The 23,760-nt window shown below is 43.9% G+C and overlaps 1 protein-coding gene across 2 annotated transcripts in view; it reads right to left on the bottom strand.

The window, feature by feature from the left end:
- The window catches only part of TNPO3 (transportin 3), a 291,077-nt gene that overhangs the window by 132,599 nt on the left and 134,718 nt on the right, over positions 1-23,760 (bottom strand). For both annotated transcript variants that reach the window (XM_066634005.1, XM_066634006.1), the window contains one exon: positions 15,304-15,495. In XM_066634005.1, coding sequence (XP_066490102.1) covers positions 15,304-15,495 — 192 coding nt within the window. The remainder of the gene's footprint in view (positions 1-15,303; positions 15,496-23,760) is intronic.

A 23,760-nucleotide genomic window follows, 5' to 3' on the forward strand; every position in this document is an offset into this window, starting at 1 on the left:
ATTCAATGTAAGTAAGTGTAAAGTCATGCACATTGTGGCAAAGAAAACTTTAAATATAAACACATGGGTTCTGAGTTTTCTGTGACAGATAAGAAGAAAGACTTTGGGGAGCTGGTGGACAGCTCAATAAGAGTATCAATTCAATATGCGGCAGTGGAGAAGAAGGCTAATTCCATGCTTGGGATCATTAGAAAAGGTATTGAGAATAAAACAGCTAATATAATGCCATTGTACAAATCGATGGTAAGATCACACCAAAAGTATTACATCTAGTTCTGGTCGCCACATCTCAAAAAGGATATAGTGGAAATGGAAAAGGTGCAGAAGAGTGAAAAAAATGATTACTGGGTTGGGTCACTTCCCTTACAAGGAAAGGCTACAGCATTTGGGAGTCTTCAGTCTAGGAAAGAGGCACCTGAAAGGGACATAATTGAGATATACAAAATTATGCAGGGTGTTAGGAATGCAAGTTATGCAGTCTCGAAATCCTGCATTGGCCCAGTCTTATGGCTGGCCAATTGGGTGGTGGATCAAAATCCTACCGTCTGATCGGACTTCTAGTTAGTGTATCAACTGCACCAATCATGGGGAGTCTGGGCAGAGCTAAAGGGTATAAAAGCCAGGGGTGTTTGTCTTGTATTTTCATTGCCAGGTTCTGTTCTGAAGATGGAATAAACTTACTGAGCTGTTATCTCTATGCCTTCCTTTATTCGCATGGACCCACTATATAACAGGGAATGGATAAGAGTGGACAGAGAGAAGCTCTTTTCCCTCTCACATAACAGCAGAACCAGGGAACATTCACTAAAATTGAGTGTTGGGAGAGTTAGGAAAGACAAAAGAAAACATTTCTTTACTCAGCATGTGGTTGGTCTGTGGAACTTTTTGGTACAGGAAGTAGAGATGGCATTTTGCTTGAAGCCTTTAAGATTGGATTGGACAAATTTCTGGAGGAAAAGTCCATCATGGGTTACAAGTCATGATATGTATATGTAAGTTCCTGATTTTAGAAGTAGGCTACCTCAGAATGTCAGATGCAGGGAAGGGCACCAGGACAAAGGTTGTGTCTTGTTGTCTTGTGTGCTTGCTGAAGCATTTGGTGGGCCACTGTGTGATACAGAAAGCTGGACTAGATGGGCCTTTGGCGTTATCCAGCAGGGCTATTCTTATGTTTATATGCAGATGCCAGAGCAATTTTTTTGGGAATTCCTGGTCAACTTTGGTAAGCAAAGTTCAGATAGTGCATGTCCTCTGGACTGAGTGCATGTTCCTCAGTTCAAAGGAAGGCGCCCCTTACAAAGACAGAATTGGCAGCTGAGTCATGCCATACTTGTTAGGAAGCTTCAAATTCTTCTTGACTACTGCCTCTGTGTGCTTGCTGCAAGAATCCTGCTGGGCCTCTTCCCCATCTAATTGAAAAATGGTTGATGAAAAGAGTCACCACAGATGCATCCACGCCTAGTACTTTAAGAGAAGCCACAATCTGTTTTCGCCTAGTACTTTAAGAGAAGCCACAATCTGTTTTGGGAGGGAGTATAATTTGCTATTAGACTTGAGGTGTGCTTGAATTGGATTGACATAGATCATGCTGAATCAAATATTCGCTGGAAGGTTTCCAAAAAGGGTATGACTGTCAGCTGGGCTGGACCCTGTGGGAAAATAGCTTTGGGGATGGAAGCATGTTTAGTTACAGAGGAACTTCGGAAGTTGCTGCGGCAGCAAAACTGAGGCACTTCCTTACTTAGCATCTTGGGAAAGAGCTTTGCAGTGAAGTCTATCAACCTGAGCTGTCTGATTCTCCTCCAGCCCCCCCCTCCCCAGCTATTTCCATTCTTCCCTAGAAGATTCCAAGGAAGACATACAGTCAGAGCTCTGAACAGGGCTAAAACATTGGGGAAAACTATAATTTCTTTTGGCAGATGCCTTCCCTGTGAGAACATGCTCTTCTTGATCTTTGCTTGGCCTTGCAGGGCCAAGCAAGTTGCAGGGCAACTGATGGCCTGGGTGGTCTGAACTCTCACTTTTCCTGCTGGAGGAGGTAGAGCTTGGATATGTGCATGGGTTTAAAGTTCTTGAATCCCTTAGGTCCTCCTTAGACCTTTGGTTTCGGTGGCCCTGTGCTTGCCACATGTCTTTACCATCTACTTAATCCAGCCCATTTTTAGTGCCTTATTGCTGGGGTTGATGACTGAGCCCAACCCTTCTGGATGGCTTGAGCACTCTTCTGAGCTCCTTGACCCATCTGCTCATTTCCAGCAAGCTAACCTGGGGGTTGCTGCATCCTGAGCTCCTTTTCATCAAAGGTGGCAGAAGAGGAGGGAAATTCAAGCATGGAAAAAATGATACTTCAAGGTGTGAAAAATGACATCTAGCATTAGAATGGGGCCTTGGTCAGCATCGGTCAGTTGAAGCCTTATGACACTGCTGCTGCCCTCAGGGCTACTGCCACCTAAAAAGGCCATAAAGTACCTGGCTCCTTAAGCTGATTATGCAGAGATGATGGTGCTCATAGCAGAAGCCCACCCCACCACTGGAAGCTGCTACTGCTGCTACTGGAGGTGTCCATCTTTCTTCAAACTGCAGGACGTAAATAGTATCTAAGCAATGGTGCAGCTATGATCAGAGCCCTGCCAGTCCTTCTCCCTCCCACATAAGGCTCAAACCATAAGTAGGGATCAAGGGGGAGGAGAGAAGAAGAGCAAGAACAGAAGTGAAAGGAATGAAAGAGGAGGCAGAAAATAATGAAATTTAGAAGAAAAAGGATGCTGAACTGGAGCTCAGTACAACCAATAGCTTCCTGGGAAAGGTAGGCCTGGCATGGGGAAACTTTCCAATGTGAGAGGAGATCACCTCTGCAACTGGTGCTGCCTCCTGGTAGTAGGAAGGTCAGAGACCCCAAAGGGTCAAAGAATGGTTCCCTTCGGGTCAAAGAATGGTTCCCTTCTTCCAGAGAAGGAGATTTTATATTTATCTATTCTTGCTATATCCTTTTTTGACAGGGGGCCCCTGACACAACAACAAACTTTGTAATCCTTTTGGAAGAGCTGCCATGGGAGTACCTTCTGGTACTCGTAAGATAAAAGGTATCCTATGACTTGGGGAATAGATCTGTGGAGAAAACAGTACAGCTGCTAGGGGAGTGTGGATGGTGCGGGCCGCACCGGGTGAAGTGCAGGAGGGTGACGTGCACTAGGGGGGTGATGCACTAAAAGCATGGTGGTTAGGAGTAACCTCATCATGTTATATACTGTTGGATGTGGAATTTCCAACAGAATGCAATGAAAAAAATCACAGGGAAATACAGTGGTACCTCGCGTAACGAATGCCCCGCGCAGAGAAAAACCCGCAGAACGAAAGTGGTGTGCGAAGTTTGGTAACTCGCGTAACGAATTTTTTTTTTTAATTGTCCTGGTTTGTCTTAAGGGGGGAATCTTCATGTCCCTTTATGATCCCGTTCACCCTAGTAAGGGGAGGATCTTCATGTCACTTTATGATCCTGTCCACCCTAGTAAGGGGCGGATCTTCATGTCACTTTATGATCCCGTCCACCCTAGTAAGGGGTGGATCTTCATGTCACTTTATGATCCCGTTCACCCTAGTAAGGGGCGGATCTTCATGTCACTTTATGATCCCGTCCACCCTAGTAAGGGGAGGATCTTCATGTCACTTTATGATCCCGTCCACCCTAGTAAGGGGAGGATCTTCATGTCACTTTATGATCCTGTCCACCTTAGTAAGGGGCGGATCTTCATGTCCCTTTATGATCCCGTTCACCTTAGTAAGGGGCGGATCTTCATGTCACTTTATGATCCTGTCCACCCTAGTAAGGGGCGGATCTTCATGTCCCTTTATGATCCCATTCACCCTAGTAAGGGGCGGATCTTCATGTCACTTTATGATCCTGTCCACCTTAGTAAGGGGCGGATCTTCATGTCCCTTTATGATCCCGTCCACCTTAGTAAGGGGCGGATCTTCATGTCACTTTATGATCCCGTCCACCCTAGTAAGGGGCGGATCTTCATGTCCCTTTATGATCCCATTCACCCTAGTAAGGGGCGGATCTTCATGTCACTTTATGATCCCGTCCACCCTAGTAAGGGGAGGATCTTCATGTCCCTTTATGATCCCATTCACCCTAGTAAGGGGAGGATCTTCATGTCACTTTATGATCCCGTCCACCTTAGTAAGGGGCGGATCTTCATGTCCCTTTATGATCCCATCCACCCTAGTAAGGGGCGGATCTTCATGTCACTTTATGATCCCGTCCACCCTAGTAAGGGGCGGATCTTCATGTCACTTTATGATCCCGTCCACCCTAGTAAGGGGCGGATCTTCATGTCACTTTATGATCCTGTCCACCTTAGTAAGGGGCGGATCTTCATGTCCCTTTATGATCCCGTCCACCTTAGTAAGGGGCGGATCTTCATGTCACTTTATGATCCCGTCCACCCTAGTAAGGGGCGGATCTTCATGTCCCTTTATGATCCCGTCCACCCTAGTAAGGGGCGGATCTTCATGTCACTTTATGATCCCGTCCACCTTAGTAAGGGGCGGATCTTCATGTCTCTTTATGATCCCGTCCACCTTAGTAAGGGGCGGATCTTCATGTCCCTTTATGATCCTTTGAAAAGGTCAACAGGCATGTGGATGCGGGAGAACCCGTGGACATTATATATCTGGACTTTCAGAAGGCGTTTGACACGGTCCCTCACCAAAGGCTACTGAAAAAACTCCACAGTCAGGGAATTAGAGGACAGGTCCTCTCGTGGATTGAGAACTGGTTGGAGGCCAGGAAGCAGAGAGTGGGTGTCAATGGGCAATTTTCACAATGGAGAGAGGTGAAAAGCGGTGTGCCCCAAGGATCTGTCCTGGGACCGGTGCTTTTCAACCTCTTCATAAATGACCTGGAGACAGGGTTGAGCAGTGAAGTGGCTAAGTTTGCAGACGACACCAAACTTTTCCGAGTGGTAAAGACCAGAAGTGATTGTGAGGAGCTCCAGAAGGATCTCTCCAGACTGGCAGAATGGGCAGCAAAATGGCAGATGCGCTTCAATGTCAGTAAGTGTAAAGTCATGCACATTGGGGCAAAAAATCAAAACTTTAGATATAGGCTGATGGGTTCTGAGCTGTCTGTGACAGATCAGGAGAGAGATCTTGGGGTGGTGGTGGACAGGTCGATGAAAGTGTCGACCCAATGTGCAGCGGCAGTGAAGAAGGCCAATTCTATGCTTGGGATCATTAGGAAGGGTATTGAGAACAAAACGGTTAGTATTATAATGCCGTTGTACAAATCTATGGTAAGGCCACACCTGGAGTATTGTGTCCAGTTCTGGTCGCCGCATCTCAAGAAAGACATAGTGGAAATGGAAAAGGTGCAAAAGAGAGCGACTAAGATGATTACGGGGCTGGGGCACCTTCCTTATGAGGAAAGGCTACGGCGTTTGGGCCTCTTCAGCCTAGAAAAGAGACGCTTGAGGGGGGACATGATTGAGACATACAAAATTATGCAGGGGATGGACAGAGTGGATAGGGAGATGCTCTTTACACTCTCACATAATACCAGAACCAGGGGACATCCACTAAAATTGAGTGTTGGGCGGGTTAGGACAGACAAAAGAAAATATTTCTTTACTCAGCGCGTGGTCGGTCTGTGGAACTCCTTGCCACAGGATGTGGTGCTGGCGTCTAGCCTAGATGCCTTTAAAAGGGGATTGGACGAGTTTCTGGAGGAAAAATCCATTATGGGGTACAAGCCATGATGTGTATGCGCAACCTCCTGATTTTAGAAATGGGTTAAGTCAGAATGCCAGATGTAGGGGAGGGCACCAGGATGAGGTCTCTTGTTATCTGGTGTGCTCCCTGGGGCATTTGGTGGGCCGCTGTGAGATACAGGAAGCTGGACTAGATGGGCCTATGGCCTGATCCAGTGGGGCTGTTCTTATGTTCTTATGTTCTTATCCCGTCCACCTTAGTAAGGGATGGATCTTCATGTCCCTTTATGATCCCGTCCACCCTAGTAAGGGGCGGATCTTCATGTCACTTTATGATCCCGTCCACCCTAGTAAGGGGAGGATCTTCATGTCCCTTTATGATCCCGTTCAACCTAGTAAGGGGAGGATCTTCATGTCACTTTATGATCCCGTCCACCCTAGTAAGGGGCGGATCTTCATGTCACTTTATGATCCCGTTCACCCTAGTAAGGGGCGGATCTTCATGTCACTTTATGATCCCGTCCACCCTAGTAAGGGGAGGATCTTCATGTCAGCTTGCTCCCAGGAAAGTGTGCACAGGATTACAGCCTTCAAACTCACCACTCAGCATCCCCCCATCGCTCATTCACCCTCTCACTGCCCCATTTCCTTCACATTTCCCCCCATGATCACGGCAAAAGCAAGCAATTGAGTGCAGCTGCTGTGTCCTCCCCAGCTTAGAGCACAATCCTGTGCGTGTCTCCTCAGAAGTAAGTCCCATTGTGCTTACTCCCAGGAAAGTGTGCACAGGATTACAGCCTTCAAGCTCCCCACTCAGCATCCCCCCTGTTTTTGAAATCCTCTGTACAGTATGTATGCCTTTAAAGAGCACTTAATAAACACTTTGTAAACCAAATTTGACTTTGTTCTGACTTTTCTTGCCCATAGGAACGCATTGTGTCCAGTTCTGATCGCCGCATCTCAAAAAAGACATAGTGGAAATGGAAAAGGTGCAAAAGAGAGCGACTAAGATGATTACGGGGCTGGGGCACCTTCCTTATGAGGAAAGGCTGCGGCGTTTGGGCCTCTTCAGCCTAGAAAAGAGACGCTTGAGGGGGGACATGATTGAGACATACAAAATTATGCAGGGGATGGACAGAGTGGATAGGGAGATGCTCTTTACACTCTCACATAATACCAGAACCAGGGGACATCCACTAAAATTGAGTGTTGGGCGGGTTAGGACAGACAAAAGAAAATATTTCTTTACTCAGCGCGTGGTCGGTCTGTGGAACTCCTTGCCACAGGATGTGGTGCTGGCGTCTAGCCTAGATGCCTTTAAAAGGGGATTGGATGAGTTTCTGGAGGAAAAATCCATTATGAGGTACAAGCCATGATGTGTATGCGCAACCTCCTGATTTTAGGAATGGGTTAAGTCAGAATGCCAGATGTAGGGGAGGGCACCAGGATGAGGTCTCTTGTGATCTGGTGTGCTCCCTGGGGCATTTGGTGGGCCGCTGTGAGATACAGGAAGCTGGACTAGATGCGCCGATGGCCTGATCCAGTGGGGCTGTTCTTATGTTCTTATGTTCTTATTAATTAAATTTCAATGCATTCCTATAGGAAAACGCGCTTCGCAAAACGAAAAACTCGCATAACGAAAGGACTAGCGGAACGGATTAATTTCGTTATGTGACGCACCACTGTACCTCATTTCTATCAAAAGTTATTGGCAAAAAACCAGAAAACAAAAAATTCATGAAGCCCAATGGAAAGTGAAACCAAGTCATATCGTGTATTTACTCACAAGTAGGCAGACTTGCCTTAGTCCATCAGAAAGGGCAGGCTGAGAGGAATCCAACAACATCAGAATGGTCCTGATTCAATGAAGGTAGCCCCCCCAAAACGCCCGAGAAGTAGGTCCCTTCTTCCAAACTGTCAAATGTATTGAGACTTATGGAAAGCAAAACTAAGCCACATGGTCGCGTTTACTCATGAGTAAGCAAATGTGCCTTGGCTCCTGGGCAAGTCAGGCAAAGGGAAATGTGAGGCCACCAGAATGGTCTTGATTTGGTGCAACTGGAGCTCAACAAATGCTCCAGAAGGCACCATAAAAAGAATGAAACGGAGGCTTGACAGGGTAAGGTGAATTTTTTTCTGTTTTAGGCTACAATCCTATCTACACTTTCCTGGGAGTAAGCCCCACTGATGATAATGGGACTTACTTCTGAGTAGATAGGCACAGGATTGGGCTCTCAGTCTTGTAAAGCCAGGTGGGTCCTGATAGTGAGGTGAAAATCTTACTGATTCTTTTTTTGGGGGGGGGGGTGTTATTGCAGGCAGGCTACAGAGAAAATTCACTTGGTGGAACAGGGCTGGCTCCCCCTTATTTAATTATTTGTTTTACTTTAATTATTTTTAATTATTTATTTTAATATGCTTTATGATGGGTCCTGAATAGATTGTCATTCTAAAATGTGGGTCCCAGTGCTAAATGTTTGAGAACAGCTCCAATAACGTGTTAGTAAGTTGGCACCTGGGGGGAGGTGACACCACTAGTGACCAAAATCACGTCCTAAGTCCGTAAACCTTTATTGGCATTAAAAAAACAGTCAGTGACAGTAATAGCAATAATAACAGAGCCAACAAGGTGACTGTATACCAGCGAAACAATCACAACAGGGAGATAAAAGGGGAAAAACAAAAGAAGAGTAAAAGGAAAAAAGATGTAAAGTCAGGGAGGGAATTTTAACTTGGAAACAGCTGAAAGATAATCTGCTACAGCATTAGTGATAGCCGCAGAGCTATCACTTAATAGGAGAAATAAAGGATCAGTAGAATGACCAGAAAAGGAAGATAAGATGGGGATAAGGTGTATGTCTTGAAGGGAATGATGGGCTGGACAACAAAGCAGTATATGAGCCACTGTGTCTGGTTCTAGAGAGCAAAAAGGGCAAAGTCTGCAGTCATGTGGGATCTTGGAGAATCTGCCAGAATGAACAGCTGAAGGAAAGACGTTAAATCTCGCTAACATAAACGCTCTCCTCTTAATAGGCTCAATCAACTTACTAAAATAATTAAAAGAGCAACCACTTGAAGGGGGAAGGCCAAAAAACCGAGGAGAACAGGTAGGGTTAAGATTAGAAAAAGTTGAATGGATTCAAATTCCCAGAGTTTGGATTTGATAATTGCATGGGCCCTATGAAGACTGATATCAGCGAGATATTCAGGGGACAAACCCAGTGATGAGGGCTTGAGATCGATGAGATGGAACCACTTAGAAAAATATGAGTCCTTTAATAGGTCTTTCAAAAGGGACTCAGAGTGGGTATTTAAATGCAATCGGAGCCAAAATTTAAAAGTAAGGGACCACGCGATGGTGGAAGGGAGGTGGATCCCTAACTCAAACAGAAGAGTGGATAATCAAATTAAACTGGGGACTCCCAGAATTCGCCTAAGGAAAGAGGCAGCGACTTTGTCCAAATCATGGTTTGCAGGCCTCTTTCCAAATAGGGACACCATACAATAATTGGGAAAGAATTTTGGTTTTGTATATGTGGAGAGCAGCAGGGACATACTGGTTGCCGCTAGAATAATGAAAGCGGGCAATCACATTTAAATATAATGATGACAAAGAAATAGTAGATCTCCTGTGAGGAAGCCAGGTGCAATGAAAATGGAAAGTAATCCCTAGATATTTAAAGGTTTGAACTTGCTGAAAAGAAAGGGTACCTATCTTCCAAGGGGATGGGGCCCAGGATTTAGCGAAAACTAAAATTTTAGTTTTCTCTGAATTAATTGTCAAATCATTAGTTAAACAATAATTGTGAAAGGAAGACAGCAGGTGGCGAAGGCCTGATCTTGTAACAGATAATAGGACTGTGTCATCTGCATAACGGAGGATAGGGAGAGGGACACCATTGAGACAGGGAGCAGAGTTCTAACCACTGGAAAGGTGAGGGGGTAGGTCAGCCAAAAATAAATTAAAAAGGAGAGGGATGAGTATACAGCCTTGGCGTACTCCTTTGTCGATGGGAATTTTATCCAAAGTAGTACCCCGCCCATCCAGCCAAGCCCTACAAGAATTAAATGAGTGGAAACAGTGGATTAGAAAGAGTAGGCGGGGATCTATCCCAAAGCTGGCCAGTTTATTCCACAACATGGCCCTGCTGATGGAATCAAACGCTCCATGGAGATCTATAAAGGCCGCAAATAGTTTGGTGCCATGACGGACAGAATACTTCTCAGTCAGATAAGAGAGCAGAAAAGTGTGATCTACAGTAGAAGCACCAGAACGAAAACCAATTTGTTCTCTACCCGGGAGGCCTTTAGAGAGAGCCCAAGATGATAGCCTAGTAAGTAAATATTTGGCATAAAGCTTCCCAAAAAAGGAAAGGAGGCTAATTGGACGATAATTTCATGGGAGGGAAGGGTCACCCTCCTTAAAGATTGGGACTAGAATTGAAGAAAGTCAGGAAGCAGGAAAAAGACCAGAATGATTGATTAAAGTTAAAAAATTAGATAAGGGTTCCGACCACCAGAGAAGGTAACTAATTAGAATTTCACACGGAATGTTGTCGGGGCCGGGAGCTTTCCCGGGTTTCAGGGTATTAATCAACCCCACCACCTCATCAGGAGTAACGGGTGGCCATTCCGGAAATTTGAAGGGGTAAGAATAGAGGGTTCACATGAATCAGTAGCAGAGAAAATTTCCAAAAAATGGGCTACCCAAACCGCGGGGGAATAGGGGAGGGTACATTACTAAAAGAGGGTGAGTTAGAATAGGAGACCAGGGACCAAAAAGATTTATGGTCATTGGATAAGATTGCCTCATGAAGACGAAGCCATTTGTGCTGGGCAAAGACGTGTTTTTTTTTTCCTCCAAAAAAATCTGGCAACATTTCCTCAAATGAAAATAGGATCTTAAGGAATCAGGGGAAGGAGTATTGCGCACTAGAAGGAAAGACTGTCTGACACGAGCCTTAGCTAACCAACACTCCGAATCAAACCAGGTGGAAACATGATTATCAGAGTGAGGGGGGGAGAGAAGCTCTGAGAAATTGGGTTAATGATTCAGAGAGAGAGTCATAGGTTAGGATAGCAGTAGAAGGCGAGTCGGTCTCAGCCAGCAAGCAACTTAGATTAATAGACTCATCCAATCTAGTCCAATGATGATAGGCCTCCTCCGTCCTAAAAGACCATTTAATACGGGATGGAGGCTGCGATACAAATTCCTTAGGTAAAGACACAGAAAGGGAAGGGGCTAGGGATAATGGAATGGGCAAATGGTCACTATCTGAGCGGGGGCTAACAAAAAAATGAGGGAGAAGTGGGAGGAGAAGCGGGGAGGCAAGTGCATAGTCAATAACACTGGACCCCCTAGGAGCCAAGTGAGTGAGTTGGCCCAGAATGTCCCTTCCAATAGAGCCATTGAGGGTGACTAGGTTGAGCTCGGAGCACAAATCAACAAGGAAAGGGGCATAACCATTAATAACAGATCTTTAGAGGACCTAGAGCCCTGGAATGAGGAAGGGATTTGTTCATCCAGATCCCAGTTCATAGAACAGGCCAAGGCAAGATTGTTTGGTCCTAATCTGGTATTAAGGTCACCCATAATCAAGAGAAAGGCAGAGGGCATGGAGGTCAGACATTTCCCAACAAAGATCTTAACCTCACTCCAATAAACATGAGGGGAGGGGACAGAAGGCGGGATATACATATTGACCATTATAATCTTAAAATCCTTACATTGGAATAGAAAGGCTTGCAAGAGGCGGGATTGAGAGGGAAGGGGGGATAGGGAAAACCAGGAAGAGGGGCTAACCAGGCAACAAAGACCTACGTGAGGGCGACCCATTTGCCCTCGTGTAGCTGCGAGATGGTGGGAAATAGGCGAGGACAAAGACCAAGTCTCTTGCAAGAAAATAATGTCAAAACGAGCCAAGAAGTTGGTAAAATCATGGTCAGATTTCTTTTTCTCCCAGCCTGCAATGTTCCAGGACACCATCTTGAGGACAAAGGTCAAATCTGGAGCAATCTGGGGGGCATCCAATAGTCAGCAAGTGGAGTTGGCCGGAGTTGTACACTTAGTGGGGCCAAGTGAGATGCTTCCCATTGCAGAGGAGGGCACTCTTGTAAAGATTTCAGTTGACAATAAGGAAGGGACCAAAATCACTAAAATCACTGTTTGTAAAAATAATACCATCATGTTATATATCAATCAATGTGTAACTTCATGCAGAATGCAATGAAATAAACTGTGTTAAAATATCTTTATTCTATCAAAAGGTACAACCAAAAAACCAGTAGGAGCAGGGTGATGGTAGATCACAACGCCCACCACCTGCAGTATTGCCCCGGCCACTGCATGAGGTGACGTGCTGGCCTCCTGCACTGGGTGACACAAACCCTAGTGACTCCACTGGGAGAAAAGCCCATCCTTATTAACAGAAATTAACAGAAAAAGAAAGAGGAACAGAGAATTCCACTTTGTCCTTGGATGTTAAGGGGCAAAGATCAAACTGGGTAGTTCTCCATGCCATTCCAAGAGCCTATGTTGACTTTCCTATGTTGGTTTTCATTATAGAATTTTTCTTGATATAATTTTCTCCTCATCATTGTATGAGAGAGAATGAGAATTTGAGAGAAGGAGGAAGTATAGGAGGACAACCTTGAGGATTTTGAAAAGTAACTAGAGAACATGAAAAGATCCTGAAAAGAAACAGATGAAGATTTGACTGAAGCTCTCATCTGAATTTGTGTTTGAATTTGCCCCTGAAATATTTTCGGCCTTTCTTGCATGATTTTTTGGTTGGCCATCTATACATGGCTGTAATGTATGGTCATTGCCTCTCCACCATCTGAGGGTACCACTCCTAATTAACAATGACAACTGATTGCATAAAATGTGGATAAACCTCATCCCCAGTGAGATTTGGAAAAAGGCTTGTAAGGGTTGAATTGGATGCAATACTGATTCCTCAAGAACAGGGTGTCCAAATTTTGGCAGGAAGGCCACATCATCTCTCTGTCATTGTGTTGGGGACTGGGGAAAAAATTAATTCATATTTCAAATTTGAATAAATTTAAATAAATGAATATATTAATGATGGAACTTACATGAATGAATGAAGGTCTTGCAATAGCTCAAGGCCTATAAAAGGCCTTGCACAAAGCAAGGCCGGCCTTTCCTTTGCTGCTGCATCACACATGTGAAACAGCAAGTGGTGGAGGGAACCCTCAGCCCGCAGCTCACGCAAGAGGTCGAACAGTTACCCTCACGCTGAGAACAGTTGCGTTGGGCCAGCGTGGGCTCCAGCAAGTATCTTGAGGGCCAAAGGCTCAACAGTTTGCTTGATGATGTCACTTTCAGTCATGATATCACTATAAAAATTAATTATATCATATGGGGTCACAAAAATTTATGGGCCTTGGGTGTCAAATGACCTAGCTACGCCACTGCTATGCTGAATCAGGATTTGGTGCCCAAACTCCCTCTGTTAGGGTTAGCAATGCCGGGTGTTCCCCAGGTATAAGCAATTTTCTTCCTCCACCTCAGGGTTGTCAATCACCTACCTGGACATGATTTCTTGTTCATGCATAATTAAGTACAGACAGATGAGTTGGTTTCATCCCCTATCTGTCCTGTCAGTAGGGGAGGGAAGTTCAATGAGCATGCCATTAGTGGCACATATGGCACCTTGCCTAAATGGCTCTTTTCCTGCTGCACAAGGGTGGGGGAATCTCCTGAAGCTTTTCTGCTGAGTTGTTTTTTTTTTTTTGCATTCTTTGGAGTAGGTAGCTGCCCGTTACCTAGAACATGCAATCCTGTGACTCCTCTTCATCTGGGAAGGTCCTTCTTAGAACTTTCTATCTGCAGAAGTTCTGTCATGGCCTAACTCAGATACTCCGCTGCCTCAATCTGTTATGTCATCATTTTTCTACACCACCAGGTATGTCCTCTAGCCAAGGAGAAGTTTGCACAACCTGATGGCTCTGCATGGAAGTCTGGTTCATCCCCATGGCTTCTTCTGAACCTGCTTGTTCTCACAAGGAGATGCACCATCCCAACTGTTAACTTGGAAATAACTTTCCTGACCAGACAACAAAAGTGGAAAGGATGCCCAAAGAATGCTAAACAAGAGCAATTCTGATTACATTTTGGATGGAAGACTGAAAGCTGATAAAACTGTTGAGAGACAACAGAGTGAGGAAGACTTGTTGTTTACAACTTGGCCCACCTTAAACTGCTCCTCTCAGAAGGAATACCCTAATGCTGTGACAACCACTCCATGAAAGATTCCATCTGGGCTTCTATGAGCTGTCTGTAGAACAATCAATATAAAAACCCATTTATACTCTACTATGGAGCTTTGTAAGCCATATTGGGCACTTGCTTCAGCATGGGAAAGGTAGGATATATTTTATCAAAGAAAAATAAAATAACTGATGAATGGGCTTTCCTAACACTTTGCTATTTTGATAATACAGTCAGAGTAATTTCTAGCCCCTGGCTTAATTGGCTTATTAGATCCTCATTTTCTTTGGTTCTTTCTCTATAGTGTCACTCCACCTAGTAAAATGCTTTTGCTGGCCTTGACCAACACTGACATACATGCTCTTTCACTTTTGTTTTTCTGGGACCCCAGAATCACCTTAGAACTAAATCTCCCTTTGACACTTTAATTAATTTTCTCATCAAGCAAATCTCCAACCAAGCTTGTGCTTTTCATGGACTTTCAAGTCAAAAAGTCCCCAACAGTTGCTGTCTGGATTACATTCTTCCAATTCCTTAACACCTTTTGAATAACTCTTGAGACATACCAATTTATTTTTTTGTCCAATGGGAAAACTCCTATTCAAGAGCTTCTCCTGATTTTTTGTTTTGTTTTTGAACTTTTAAATGTCCTTGTAATCTGAGTTAGTTTGTACTTCTGCAGGTACATTTGCTGTCCTGTTTCTCAGAACAGCTAGATCAAGTGCCCTCACTCCTGAACACCGACTTCATGCAGTCCACCCTGGACACTAGCCTTGCTCCCTTGAAAACCCTGAAAACTGTGTTTGAAATTACCTGTGACAATGTCTTGCCAGAACACTCACTTGGAAGCCTGAATCAAATGTTCCTGGAACTCCTCAGAATACATTACTGCCCAGCAGTTTGTAATGCTGAATTTTGTCCACGGCTTTTCAATAGTGGTTTCTGGTGTATATAGTCACATACACCAGATGTGGTGTATGGGAATTAGAACATTCCTTCTCTGCCAACTTTTTGAATAGGTGATAAAATTTTTTGTTATGCCTAACTTCAGTTGATTCTGTTTTTCTTTAGCTGCATTCGTTTCCAGGAGTTTTGGATCTCTTGTGCTACAAATCTTATTATTGCTTTTGACTTCTTTTTGTTTGATATTGTTGATTGAAATTTTTGGTTGTTTTGTTCTTCTTTTCATAAACTCCCTTCAGTTCCCCATTAGCACTTGGAAAGGTGGGATATAAATATTTGTAAATTAAATAAATAAATAAAACATTGCTTAATTTTTTTTAAAAGTCATCATGTTTACTGGTCATTTCCCCTGTTCCCACCCCCTCAATGACACCCAGCTGGGAGAACACACACCTTTCAGGAGTCCCACAGCTGCTTCTGGTGAGAGCATGAAGGAGTCCAGGGAGCGAGCAATCTCCAGCAACCCGCTGAAGTGCTGGGCCATGTGGTCCCGACACACCGAGCAGATGTTGTGGATGGCTTTGGCAGCAACAGACGCCAGCAACTTCTCACAAAGGCCCTTCATCAAATAGCCAAGCACATGATCTGGGGGGGGGGAGAATATGCAAATGGTTAACATAGAAAGACACTCCTTTTCCACGCAACACAAAATGTAAAGAAAAAAAAAAACACATGATCAGGAGATCGGGGAGGCAGCCATCAAACTGGAACTACAAGGAACTACAGAACTACAAGGAAGCCTGAACTATTAAAGAATCTCTTTAAGCATGTTGTGATCCTAAACATGCTTAAAAGCAGTAGCGTTACATGTTTGAGTAGTATTACATGTCAGAGAAAAATGTGTGCAGTTTAAAATTGACTTCAGGTTTCAGTGGGAAGAGCCCCCCAGATCTGAGAAAAGAGATGAGACTTTGCTGATTCGTCTGATTTTGATTCAGTCTGGGTGCTTGAGATCTGACAAAAGAATAGCTAGCAAGAACAAGTCCTACCTGAATGCTACTGATTACTTACCAGCAGTATTTGTTTTAATATTTCTGGTAAGTAATCAGTAGTAGTAATCAGTGTAGAGGATTGGGCTAGCTAGATCTTCTATGTGTGTTGTACCAATTTTCCTCTTTTATCCACCATTCAAAATGCCCATTCTACTACTGTATCCTAGTATAGGTACAGACCAAGCCCATGTTACATGTAATGTACAGAATATTCCATGAGCTAGTGAAGTATGAAATATATGTCCATGAAAAACAGGGCAAGTTGAAGTTATTTCTATTATGGAAGAAGGTGCTGCAATTGTTGGCAATTCCCCACCCCAAGCATTAATGTAAACATTAAAAAGAAAACTCTTTAGAAATGCAAAATCCACATCAGTTTCAAAAGAGGTGATGCCAATAGTTCTCTGGTTATGCTCTTTCATTATGATAACACTCCCAAACTGAATATATCTGAATACATATTCTGAATGCATACACATATGTAGTCAGAATATATCTGAATATATTTGATATTCATGTATAACAGTAACTGGTCTGAATGCATTTTCCCAGAGTGTTCATGTAGCTAGGATGTCAGGGGCAATAATCTTTGTATTCCAACTTTTTTGCCACAAACAAATTCTTGGAAGTATCAGGTGAGTCTATCATGCAGGGCACTGGTGACTTCTCTGTGAGTTGGTAGAACAAGGCAATAGCCTGTTAAGAGCTGAAAGGCAACCATTGCTTGGTGCAGGCAAATGACAATTTGCATAGCTAAATTACATGGAAGGTTGGGAAATACATGTTAAGATCACTTTAAAACATGTGGTCATAAACAAAGGAAATACTTAATCTACAGGCAGTGGCGTAGCTAGTGAGGGGCGGGGGATGGTCCAACCCAGGTACTAGCCTTGGGGTGGGGGGTGACACCACAAATGACCCAACATTGCTAACGTTGTGGGTGTTATGACTAACCCAATCATGCTATATACCACTGGATGCTGAATTTCTAGCTGAATGCAGTGAAGAAAACAGCCCTGTTGGATCGGGCCAAAGGCCCATCTAGTCCAGCTTCCTGTATCTCAGAGTCGCCCACCAACGCCCCAGGGAGCACAAAAGACAACAGACACAATCTGAGGGAAGTTCCTCCCTCCAAGCAGACGAATGTAAAGCAAGCCTCTTTTGCAGTCGGAATATGAAGGTGTCATGGAATCTGTGCAAGGAAAAATTAATGAAGCACTGTGCCTTGCACTACTTAGAGATGGATGGACAAATGTGAGAGGAGAAGGAATTATAAATTTTGTTATAACAACACCTCAACCTGTTTTTTACAAAAGTATTGAAACAGGAGAGAACAGACATACTGCAGAGTATATCAGCTGTAAAATATGTGAAGTCGTACAGAAAATTGGAAGTGGTAAAGTATTTGCTTTGCTGACTGACAATGCCAGTGATATTAAAGCATTATGGGAGATCATAATGGAGAATATTACTGAAATAGGATGTGCATCTCATGAGCTCAACTTGCTTCTTAATGATATGAAACTGGAAACCCTTCAAATGATCTATAGATGAGCAAAAGAAGTTATACATATATTGATACATTGATGGTCCATTGTCACTTACAATCTTTCCAATGTGGCCCACACTCGCTCCATGTTTTTTGGTCTAGTGCGACTGTTGTCAAGTGCAGCAGTACCTGTTGTTTAAATGACCTGGATATCTAACCAGCGAGTAGTTGGTCGGCCGGGGGTTCTTTTGACGGGGTATGGGATCCAGTGCATGATTCTAGTGCTCCATCGGTCATCTGTTCGGCAGATGACATGTCCTGCCCATCTGTGCTTTGCAGAAGCCATGTATTTGAGCAGGTCACAGAGCTTGGAGTCTTGCCAGAGGTCTTGACTTGAGACCACATTGCCATTGCTTTCGGCGGTTCATCCTGAGGAGGCAACTTTCAAGTGCCCAGTGGGCAGTTCGCATGGCAGTAACTATGGTCTTGTTATTGGTCCATGTTTCTGTGGCATAGCAAAAAGCCAGAAGTACTATGGAGTCAAACAGGTGGGCTCTCAGCTGTGGATCCTGGATCTGACTGGTGACTTCTCAAATTGATCCCGTGGCAGCCCACGCAGATTTCCTTCGTCTCTCGATCTCAATCATTAGATCGTTGGCCATGTTCACTTCACGTCCCATGTCGATGTAGCTGTCAACTTTATCCAGGGTGGCACCGCAGAGTTGCCGTTGTCGCAGCATTGGTTGGTTTTCTTCATATTCATCTCCAAGCTGATAGCTTTGCCTACTTTATTCAGCATCTCGTTCATCTCCGTTGTATTGTTGCTGATAAGCACAATGTTGTCTGCAAGCCGCAGGTTTGAGAGCTTCTTTCCATTGATCAACAGACCCTTAAGGTCCCAATCAAGCTGGCTCATGGCATACTGAAGGGCTGAGGTGAAGAGCTTCAGGAAGATGGTGTCATCCTGTCGGACTCCTTTTTCAATGGAGATGCGCAGTTTGTGGTCGAACAATTGGATGGTTGTTGATGTCCTGGTGTTGCATTGTTCTAGGATGTTAATGTACGACGGGTCCACTCCGGCATACAGGAGAGAGTTGAGGACGGCGTTGACTTCTACTGAGTCGAAGGTTTTTTTGTAGTCCACAAACGTCAGTATAAGCAGCATCTTGTACTCTCATGATCATTTGATCAGCTGCGTAATGGTATGGATATGATCCATGCAGCAGAAGCCCTTTTGGAAGCTGGTTTGTTCCACTGGCTGGTATGTGTCCAGCGTTGACTCCAGTTGGTTCAGGATGATCTTGGTAAAGACTTGGTAGGGAATTGATAGCAAAGCGATTGGCCAGTAGTTGCCAATGTCTTCTTTGTTGCCCTTCTTGCGGATCAGGACCGTCTTTGAGTTTTTGCATTGGTCGGGGATATTCCCAATCTCAAGGTAGGAGTTAAAGTGAAAGGCCAGCAGTTTGTAGATGCTTTCGCCTCCTGCTCTGAGGAGGTCCACTCTGTCGGGTCTCGGCGGTGTTCCCTTCTTCAGCAACTGAATGGCTTTCTCCACAGGTGAGGATGGGCAGCAGCTTCTCTTCTGTTGGAGAGGGACACCTTGGGATAGGTGTAGCGGATCGGTATAGCTCTGTGTAGAAGTTTGCCGTGATGCGTTCTATGTCTGCTCTTGCGGTTATCGGCCTTGTTCGGTGCTATCCTTCAGGCAGGTGGTAATGAGTTGTTCGTCAGTAAGGTCTCTTTGACAGCATTTCAGACTACCTCATTGAGCAGCAGTTGAGAGGAGTTTCTTCTGCTGGTAGTCAGCAATGGATTCTTTAACGGCAATGCAGCAGGCCTTGTTGATGATGGTCTTCTGCAAGTGTGTGGCTGCTGGATCTCTTCTAGTTTCTCCTTGACGCTTCAGAAGTTCCTTGGCTTTCACATTCAGCTGTCCTTCTTCTAGTTCTAAGTTCTTCATGGCTCTCTCTGCACAGTGGGTGAGTCCCTTGACCAGCTCTTTGTAGTCTCTTGTGGGGTCCTTGATCATCTTCCATGGATAGTTGTTGATGGCCAGTTCCAAAACTGTCTTGTTGTATTGAAGGTCTTTATAAAATTTATAAATAAGTTATAAAACATGTAAAATGTACTCATATTGTAGCTGCAGTTTTCAAGAAGAAGCAAGTAGAAAAAAATGCGAAGAATAAAATAGTGACACTGAAGTTTTGTAGTAAAACTTGGTGAGCTGAAGTAGTGATCTCCTTTGAAAGTTTACTAAAAAACAAAGAAGCTCTTCAAGAAACAGTAATAGTGAAGCTCTTAAAGCACCCAGGAGTATAAGAAACGCTGTTCTTGATCAGGATGTCTTCTGGGTTCAGCTGCAAAATTCCCTGAAGATTCTAAAGCCAATTGCTGCAGCAATAACTGCATCTTAATCAGAGAGTGCACTTTGGCAGAAATTCCTTATCTAACGACCAAGATAAAAACAACTGTTTTTGAAAATCTCAATCTCCATTTACAACTATAGAAGAAAGTAAAGATTTTATTTAAAAAAGGGAAGAATTTTGTTGCCATCCAATTCATGCTGCTGCAGATCTGCCGGATCCAAGATTCAAAGGTGGAAATATAAGTGATGACAGCACTGTTACTGCATTTGACTGGATTACAAAACAAGCATCACATTTAGGACCTGATGTTGGGAAGGTACTCTCAAAAGTTGCAGAATATATAACAGGGATTTGGTCCAGGAATGCAATCTGGGATTCTGCCAAACATACTCCTCTTGCATCATGGTGGCAAGGTCTTTGCCCAACATAGCCTCTGACTCTTCTTGCTTCTCGCCTTCTTCAGATTCCTCCATCTTCTGCAGCATGTGAAAGAATCTGGTCTATGTTTGGAAACACTCACAATAAATCAAGAAATAAACTGACATGAGAAAGGATAGAGTAACTTGTTTCAATCTGGGTAAACCTTCAGTTTTTAGAAGTCCATTATAACTGTGATAATGACAGACATAACAGAGTAGCTGCAGAAGCAGAAACTGATTATTACAACTCAGAAAATGATTCTGATTAAATTTCACACCCATTCATAGAAACTTAGTCCCACTCCTTTCTATACACTTCCCCACATGTCAGTCAATTATTTTAACGAGAATGGGATTTTTTTATTTTTATTTAATAACTGTGGAGAAGAAATATGAATAATTGCTACTTCTGGATTTCTAAAGTTGTTTTGTGGAGGTTTTCTTGTCTGTTCCACATAAACTAGTAAACAGTTCAGGAGATTGTTGCTCCATTTGTTACAATTACAAATAAATATTATAAAAGAAGTAAATTCTGTTTGTAATAATTGCTTGGATACACTATATTTTTAAAATGCTAATTGTGATAATTTTATACTGACAAATTATCCATAGTCATATTTTATGTTCCTAAAGTAACAGAATGACTTTCAATCTGGAAAAAAAAGTACTAATTTTTTTTCAATTTTTCCAAAACTTTCCATTTTTTCCCCAAAGAAACTTGGAAAAAAATGGGTACTTTTCCGAGCTTCAAAATTTCTGGAAATTTTACATCTCTAGTTCCAGGGTGGCTCAATTTTGCATCTGAGATGTACCCAAGCAGTACTCCCACTAGAGGTGGGAATTACTGAGATCCCTGAGCATGCCACTTGTATGATCTGCCAACTGAAAGAAGTGTCAGTAGAAGTGAATGCACTCACTTTGTCTTGTGAATGTGTAAACAATGTGTAAAGGTTCTAGGCGGTTGCCTGACACAAAGATTCTAGAAAAGGTGAGGCCCAATATGAAGCAGGGATGGCAATGCCTTGCTGTAAGTGGCCTACTAGTCCTTTAGGACAGCTGTCCCTTTGGCTTGTAGACTGCTATGATGTCCTTCCTGATTCACCTCAAGATAGTGGAGGGGAACATTTTGGACACAGTCTGAACGGTTGGTATGCAGGGATGGGCAAGTTAGGTGCAGCTTGACTCAGAAAACGAAGCTGCTCCGGGCTGTGTGTATCACAGTTCACTTTAAGCACTCCCTTGCTGCTCCATCCTATCTGTAAACAGGGTAGGAGGGGGTGGGACAGACTACATGAGAGCGGGAACAGAAGTGGCAAGAGGGAAGAGGGTCATGCACAGCAGCTGCAATGCTTACTAGGATGACCTAATACTTTGCAGCTGTACTCAGAAGTAGTCCCACTTGTTCCAGTCATTCAATGAGGCTTCTTTCTCCCAAGTAACAATGGAGCTCAGAGAAGCCATGAGTTTGGAAAGTGTGATCACTACAAACCGCCTCCCCCCAGCTTCCCCACCTCCTTCTTCCCTGGCTTCTCCAGTCAATTATTATTATTAGAACAGTATTTATATACCGATTTTCAACAAAAAATTCACAAAGAGGTTTACAGAGAAAATCAAATAACTAATAGCTCTCTGTTCCAAAAGGACTCAGTTTAAAAAGATATAAAAGAACACAAGCAGACAGTCACTAGAAAAGACACTGCTGGGATGAAGAGGGCCAGTTACTCTTCCCCTGCTAAATAAAAAAGGAGCACCCACTTGAAAAAGTGCCTCTTACCCAGCTGGCAGGGATAGCAATTCTATGGCAAGAACCCCGTTGGGCTCCTCCTTCTGCACTCCCTCATCAAAAGAAACAAAACAGATTGCCCACCCTTCATCCAATAACCATCAGTTCCTTTAGCGGCAGAAAAGAGAACCCACTCCTGCCTTCCCTTTCCTACTCCGTACAAAAGCAAACATTAACCCCTGCCTGCTCGCTGGAACTTCCCTGCTGCTAGCCTAGTCTGAATGATGGCCTTATGAGGTTTTTCAAACCATGAAAAAGTAAGTAAGCACACCCAGACTTAGACTTGAGTCTGCATGTGTGGCGACCAAGTGCCGAGTCAGTGACTTCAGACTCAAGTCAATTCCCAAGTCATTGCCGCAGCTGACTCGAATCTCCACAAGTCAACAAAAAACACTGATTTTCATGACTCAGACTCAAGTCACCTGATTTGAGTTCCTATTGCCATTGGTATGCAACAAACATGGAATCCATCTTGTGGAATGTTTTGGTATGCGTCAGATAAAAGCTAAAGGACCAACAGATGACCAGGTTGTCCAGTTCCTGTTGGAACCAGATTGGGGCAGAAGACTAGTGGAACCATTTCCTCCATCCTCAATATGGATTTCCCCTTAAAGATGAAGGTGGGGTCCATTTATAGGACTACCTGACCTCCTGTCCTACATAGCTCCTTGCTGACAGAAAGGGAGATACCTCAGGTACCATCCTGGCTGAAGTGATACCTAACAAATGATACATAACAACTGTCTCCAGGATCAGTTTTCTCTCTCATGTGGGGAAGGGAGGACAGTTTCCTCCCCCCAAAGTGACCTATTACATGGCTAACTGGCATTTGAACATGGGTGTTCAAACCCTTTTGTACAGATCCTTCACATCAAACTCTTCTGTAGCCCATGAGGTAACCCACATCTGATGACTGTCTATCTCCCTAATGGTATACCATTCAGTATGGAACCCTTCGGTATGGTACCCTTCAGTATGGTACTGTAGATCACATTGATCAACTGCTATCTATCTGAAAGGAGAGTGGGCAGGACTGCCTCACAGTAGCATGGTGTCAGTGCCTAGGAGAGGGAGTAAAGAGGGCAATTTGTACCTGGACCCAGGGTCAAAAATGGGACCCAGAAGACAAAGCAGGTCTTGGGATATTACTTTTTACTATCCACAGAGTTAAGAAGAACATAAGAAGAACCCCGCTGGATCAGTCCAAAGGCCCATCTAGTCCAGTTTCCTATATCTCACAGTGGCCCACCAAATGCCCCAGGGAGTACACAAGACAAAAGGCACAATCTGGTCCTGGTGCCCTCCCCTGCATCTGGCAATCTGAGGCAGCCTGCCTCTAAAACCAAGAGCTTGCACATACCTGCTATGACTTGTAACCCATAATGAACCTCTCCAGAAATTTGTCCAATTCCTTCTTAAAGGCATCCAGGAAAGATGCCATAACTACTTCTTGTGGCACAGAGTTCCACAAACTATTTACACGCTGGGTAAAGAAATATTTTCTTTTGTCTGTCCTAACTCTCCCAACACACAGCTTTCATGGATGTCTCCTGGTTTAAGTGTTATGTGAGAGGGAAAAGAGCGTCTCTCTATCCACTCTGTCCACTCCCTGCATGATTTTGAATGTCTCAATCACGTCCCCCCTCACGCGCCTCATTTCTAGACTGAAGAGGCCCAAACGCTGTAGCTTTTCCTCATAGGGAAGGTGCCTCAACCCAGTAAACAATTTGGTTTCTCTCTTTTGCACCTTTTCCATCTCCACTATAACATTATTGAGATGTGGCAACCAGAACTGGATGCA

Source organism: Tiliqua scincoides, chromosome 7, assembly GCF_035046505.1.
Source record: "Tiliqua scincoides isolate rTilSci1 chromosome 7, rTilSci1.hap2, whole genome shotgun sequence".
Taxonomy (NCBI): Eukaryota; Metazoa; Chordata; class Lepidosauria; order Squamata; family Scincidae; genus Tiliqua; species Tiliqua scincoides.